Source organism: Leucopleurus acutus (assembly GCF_964270905.1).
Source record: "Leucopleurus acutus genome assembly, chromosome: 3".
In the NCBI taxonomy this organism is placed as follows: domain Eukaryota; kingdom Metazoa; phylum Chordata; class Mammalia; order Artiodactyla; family Delphinidae; genus Leucopleurus; species Leucopleurus acutus.
Genome location: NC_139145.1, coordinates 19,254,233 through 19,260,232, shown reverse-complemented (window position 1 = coordinate 19,260,232; position 6,000 = coordinate 19,254,233). Strand labels below are relative to the sequence as shown.

General features: G+C 49.5%; 1 protein-coding gene across 1 annotated transcript; it reads left to right on the top strand.

The window, feature by feature from the left end:
• The first annotated feature begins 257 nt into the window (after positions 1-257).
• TMED9 (transmembrane p24 trafficking protein 9) lies at positions 258-3,890 on the top strand. The gene is made up of 5 exons (XM_082835281.1): positions 258-466; positions 634-734; positions 1,482-1,607; positions 1,967-2,113; positions 3,067-3,890. The coding sequence occupies exons 1-5, from the start codon at positions 283-285 to the stop codon at positions 3,214-3,216; spliced, it is 708 nt and encodes a 235-aa protein (XP_082691407.1). The 5' UTR covers positions 258-282; the 3' UTR covers positions 3,217-3,890.
• The last annotated feature ends 2,110 nt before the right edge of the window (positions 3,891-6,000 follow it).

The following is a 6,000-nucleotide window of genomic DNA, read 5'->3' as shown; positions in this document are numbered from 1 at the left end:
GCTTCGCGACTCAAACTGCGTGTTTCATGATCTGTAAAAAATTGATAATCAACACCAGTCACTGGGCCGCGACGAGGGTCAACGGAAAGAATTTCTCAATTCTGCGTCCCCAATTCGCTCCTAGGTAGAAGCGGCGCCCCAATCAAGTACCGCCGCGCCACGGCCTCGGGGCATCTGGGACTTGTAGTCCGCCCGGCGGAACTCGCTGTCCCGGCAGGCTGCGCGGCGGCGGCAGGGCTACGTGGCAGGGCCGGCTGCTGCTGCGCGGGCAAGTGGGGTAAGATGGCTGCACAGCGGGGCGTGCGGGTTGTTGGGCTCTGCCCCGGAGCCCGGTTGGGTAGGGTCGTTAGGGCCCTCCTGCTACTGCTGTGGTTTGCGGCCCGCGGAGGCGCGCTTTACTTCCACATCGGGGAGACGGAAAAGAAGTGCTTTATTGAGGAGATTCCGGACGAGACCATGGTTATAGGTACGAGGGCAGGGAGAGAGTTTTCAACAAGACCGCGGTCTTGGGGCGGGGTTGCGGGAGGGTCATCTCCTCAGAGCTGGGAGCAGGCGGCGTCGGCGTGCCCTGGCGACAGCGGACTCAGCGCCACCTCGCGTTCCTTTGACTGGGCTCGCCCTGCTTGCTTCCAGGAAACTACCGGACGCAGTTGTATGACAAGCAGCGAGAGGAATACCAACCGGCCACCCCCGGGCTTGGCATGTTCGTGGAGGTTAAGGACCCAGAGGACAAGGTGAGTCGGCTCCTTAGCCCCGCTGAGCCCTCCGCTCTGAACTTGAGCGCCAGACCAAGCAGGCGCCGGTACTTCCCCTCCTAGTTTGCGCATCTGCTAGACTGGTAAAAACAGTTGGTGTTGTGGGAAGATCCTGGGTTTTCACTCCGGGCTAACCTTGGGCTTTTTCAGTGCTGGCTGCTTCTCTTAACTTGTTACTGACCGCTGCATGAACCCGCCAAATCAGCTGCCTTCTCTAAGCCATTTCTTTGGTCTGTGAAATAGAAATTCATCTGTCTTATACATGTGGTGAGTGGATTAATTGTGCTAGAAACCAAAGAGTTTTGTCGACTCTAAAGCCATGACATATAGACTTTAGGATTTCACGGAACAGGGTACTTTCCAAAAAGAATGAGCAGCTTTTAATTTGACAAATAAGGATATTAAAACAAACAAAAAAACTTCAAAACCGTTCAACTGTCACCTTTCATTTGAAAGAATGACAGCAAAAGAGTTGAAAGGGCATGAGCTATGAATAAAGTAAAGCCCTTTCCAAGAGTGGTCACATGCCAACCTAATGTCAGACTCTTCGCCCCTTCTCCAGATAGTTCGAAGGCAAGTTTTTGGCAACTGCTGCTAAGCAGCATTGGAGCTTTTAGTTTTGTGGGATGCCTAGGGCTCTGCGTGTCAACTTTTGAGGCACTTAGAGCCTTACGCACCATCAGCCCTATTCCTACCATAATACTCACTGAAGTCCCTTCTCTCCAGGTCATCCTGGCCCGGCAGTATGGCTCTGAAGGCAGGTTCACCTTTACCTCCCATACCCCTGGTGAGCACCAGATCTGTCTTCACTCCAATTCCACCAAGTTCTCCCTTTTTGCTGGAGGCATGCTGGTAAGTGGACCCATGTTGGACTTTTTCGGCCTCTAGCCCCTGGTCAAGACTGGGGACTGGTGCTACTGTAGGTGTGAGATGACTATGTCAGATTTTGTGTCTCAATACAGCTGGGTTTCCAGTGAACATTCAGGGTGTGGTTACGGAGCTCTTTGTATGTGCTTTGGTTAGAGTATCAGCCAAGGCTTATTCTTGCCCTTGGGCCTAGAGCCCCACAGGGCCAGACACTAAGGAGGCCTCAGTCAGTGTTGGCTAAATGAACAAATGAAGAAAGGTGGGAGGACCAGCTGTTAGGCCCTGGCAGGAAGACAGAGCAGGGCTACCTGATTCTCCTATCTTCCTTGTCTGTCTGTCTCCAGAGAGTTCATCTGGACATCCAGGTAGGTGAACATGCCAACGACTATGCAGAAATTGCTGCGAAAGACAAGTTGAGTGAGTTGCAGCTACGAGTGCGACAGCTGGTGGAGCAAGTAGAGCAGATCCAGAAAGAGCAGAACTACCAGCGGGTGAGTGGCTGAGCCAGGAGCAGTGGGCTTCCTCCCAGAAGCTGCACACTGACTTAGCCAGGAGTCACATGTCAGATTTATTATGAACCCAAGGGATTTACATGTCTGTGCCGCATTGCAAGTCTAAAAGGTGGGATGGGTATTACTAACTACTTTTAATTGAGGAGGCAGTCTCTTAAGGGGCCGTCATTATCTTATTAGGAGACACACAAAATGACAGAGCAGGAATTGATACCAACACCTTGGGTGTTATTTCCATGGTTCTCAGTGCTCCTGGGATCAAGGGTTTTAATCTCTCCTGTGTCCAGGAGGCAGGCAGGTACTATGAATGGATCTGTGACCATAATGACGGGTAGAATAGTGACCTATCTAAATGGAAACAGCTACTGTGGTCAGCTGAGGGCAGCATTGCAGAATTGCTAGCCCAGGGTTTTAAGAGGCACTTAGAGGTCTCGGTTTTTTATGTAAAAAATTCTGGGTTTTAAATGTTGTCAAAACACTGTGTGAGCCAACAAAAACGTGTATGGGCTCCATCCAGCCCCTGGACCACCAGTTTGCAACCTGTGCACACAATATTCAAGGAGCAGTTTGGGAGACCCAGGCAGAGGGCTCAGAGCAAGTCCACTTCTGAGCGTTCCAGGACAGCTCTGTCTGATAGGGTGATACCACAGCCACTTTACCACTCCCACAGGCATCAGGGTAGGACCAGGTAAGGCTGTACCTTACAGATGAGCAAATAGACCTAGGAGAAATGAGTGGGTTGCCTGAGGTCATCTGGCTGGTGAGGGTGAAGACAGTCCCCAGGTGGGGTGGCTTTTTTCGGGCACTTGACTGGAACCTGGGCAAAGTTAGTTGGCCCTGGGACATCCTCTGGGGAGGGAACCCAGCAGTTCTAGTGGGCCCAGGTGGGGCCCAGCCAACTCAGGCTCGTCTTCCTTTCTCCCCTCCCACAGTGGCGAGAGGAGCGCTTCCGGCAGACCAGCGAGAGCACCAACCAGAGGGTGCTGTGGTGGTCTATCCTGCAGACCCTCATTCTCGTAGCCATCGGCGTCTGGCAGATGCGACACCTCAAGAGCTTCTTTGAAGCCAAGAAGCTGGTGTAGCCGTCCCAGGCTTCCCAGGCCATCCTTCCTCCCTGGCTGGGGAAGCAAGGGCCTCCTGGACTGACTTCTCTCCGGCAGGAGGCCTGGTCCCCAGCCATGGGTGTCTGCAGGGGAGAGGGGCCACAGCACAAGCTGAGGGTAGCAGCTTGGCTGGCTAATACTGAGCAGGTGGTAGGGTAAATGCCTGCCCCCTCCCCTGGGCCCTTTGCAGTAATCTGAAGCCACTGGGAGCCCTACTGACACCTCAGAATCACAGTGTTACTTATCAGGGATGTGAGCCTATTGTCTGGGATGACTGGGGGGAGGGGAGTGGGTGGGCAAGCCAAGTCTTCCTTCTGTCTTCCTTTCCTAACTTGGAATTTTGACCAAGTTGGGGCATGATTCCCTGCCACCCAGGAAACCTCACTATTCCCTCCTTGGGCCTAGACCCAGCCTGCTGATCCGGGGTGTGTGTGTCAATTGAGGGTGGGGTAGAGGGAGTTGCAGTGTGGGAAGGTAGCCCTGAGGTGGACCCCAGGTTCTTCACGTGGTTGTTCTTTTGGGGACTAGAGAAACTGGGGTTAGGCCAAATAGAGGCCTTGGTGCTGGTTGGGGATGGGGCCTGCAGAGTCTTAGTTACTGATTTCATTTTCAATAAGTTTAGGTTTGTTACATTGGTTTCCCAATAAAAAAAAATTAACTTCTTGTCCAGTGTAAAGTTACTCTACTGTCAGTGGGCATAGCACTGCAATGTGCTTGAGGGAGTGTCAGTTTTTCCAATGGGAAAAGCACTTCACATTCTGTGTACCCACCTGTGAACTTCATACTTTTCATCCTCTCCATACCCTCCAGTGACAGTGGGTGGTGGTTTTGCCCAAGACCATCTAACAAGTGAAAAGTAGGTGGACAGAATTGTTGTGGTGCTTCAAGGAAGTGCCTAGTTAGTGAAGGTACTGCACATTGAACAGAGGAATGCTGCACGTGTGGAAAGGACAGGAATCCCTGAGTTGGGGGCAGGAGGGGGATACTGATGGACTTAACCAATAGCATGGGATCTCAGCAGCGACCTTGAAGGAGAGGAAGGATTCTGATGAAAGAAGGCAGGACAGGGGTGGTTGAGGAAAACAGGCAAACAGCTGGTATGCAGATAGATGGGCATTGTTTCAGCTGGAGTTGAGGGGGCAGGGTTGTGAGAAAGCTGGAAAGAAAAGTTGGTTAGAGTTAGAAGAGCCTTGAACGCCAGGTAAGAGATTTGGATATTACCCAGTGTTCAACAAAGTTTTGAGTATTAGAACACCCTGAATATAAACTGAGGAAGGTTAATCCAACAGTGTGTGAGAAGGAGACGGGGTGGGGAGGCAAGTTTGGGGACTACTTGAACTGTCAGGAGAATGTAGTCTGAGCTCATATTGCCACTTAGACCTCCACATTTAGGGGAAAAAAAAAAACTTTTAAGAACAGCTTTAGAATTGCAGAAAAATTGTGAAGATAGTTTACATCATGCAGTAGTATGGTATATTTGTTAATGTTAAAATGAATGAATCAATAGTGATAGTCCATGCTTTATGCAGATTTCCTTAGTTGTTACATAGTGTCTTTTTTGTTCCAGGAGCCCATCTAGAAGATACCATTGTTACATTTAGTTGTCTCCTTGGGCTCCTCTTGGCTGTGACAGTTTCTCAGACTTTCCTCCTTTATTACCTTGACAGTTTTCAGGGATACTCGTCAGGCATTTTGTAGATTTCCCTCAATTGCAATTGGTCTGATGTTTTTCTCATGATTAGACTGGGGTCCTGGGTTTTTGAAAGACCACAAAAGGAAAGTGCCATTCTCATCCCATCATATTAAGGGTACTAATTATCAACATGATTGTGGATGTCACAGTTTAAAATAAGTTAATTTGGATTTTTACATGAAACCTGACTTAGATCTGATACTAGTGGGGCTTCATCCTGATGCGACAACAATTAGCTGGACTGAATGGGAGCTATCCCCTTAAGATGGGCTTGTGCTTTCCAGGTCAGGCCCATCTCCCATTTTCCATCTTTGGCCTTACCTGACTGTCTCTGCAGGGGTCAGCCTTGACTTTGTCATCAGCCAAATCTAGGCTGGATTTTTCGAGGTTCTGGTATAAGGTACGCTGCCCTGGGAGAGCTTAGCAGTAAGGGGACTGGTGGGTTGTATGATGGGTGAAAGGGGGCTCCTGGGAATGATTAATTTCCTACCTACTATAGTGAAGTCCTCTCAGAAGCAGAGTGGTTGAGACCATAGATTGTGCAACCAAACTACCTGGGCTTACATTCTGAATTACTTCTCTGTGCTTCAGTTCCCTCATCTTTAAAGTGGGCATAATAAGTACAATACTCATAAGGACAGATCGAGATAACAGTAGTAAAGAATTTAGAAAAATGACTGGCACATAGTAAGAACTCAATGGATGTTATTTATTAGGAAACTTAAAATGTGCCTGGAAGAACAGGAGATCAAGTCTAATAACTTTGCCACTCTCTTTTCCCAGGTAGGAAGCTGGCCCAGCTGGGGCCTAAGTTCTCACGGTGACAGGGCAGATATGGGAAGTCAATCTTATTCCCTTCTTCAGTTCTCAGCTCCACCAAAGTACTCCTCTCCTGGATGATAGCTGCCATTTGTATAGCGTTGACTATTGTGCCCATCACTGTACCAAGTTTTTGCATTTTCTCCTTTAAATCCTCACAGCAACCATATAAATCAGGAACCATTTATATACTCAGATGAGGAAACAGAAGCAGGCTGTTCCCCAAAACACAGCCGAACTGGCAGAGTCAG

What these genes read in the sequence shown, in the direction of transcription:
- TMED9 (XM_082835281.1), top strand. Translation starts at nt 283, where the DNA reads ATGGCTGCACAGCGGGGCGTGCGGGTTGTTGGGCTCTGCCCCGGAGCC. An exon ending in GGACGAGACCATGGTTATAG is followed by an intron (nt 467 to 633) that starts GTACGAGGGCAG and finishes GCTTGCTTCCAG; the next exon opens with GAAACTACCGGACGCAGTTG. An exon ending in AAGAGCAGAACTACCAGCGG is followed by an intron (nt 2,114 to 3,066) that starts GTGAGTGGCTGA and finishes CCCCTCCCACAG; the next exon opens with TGGCGAGAGGAGCGCTTCCG.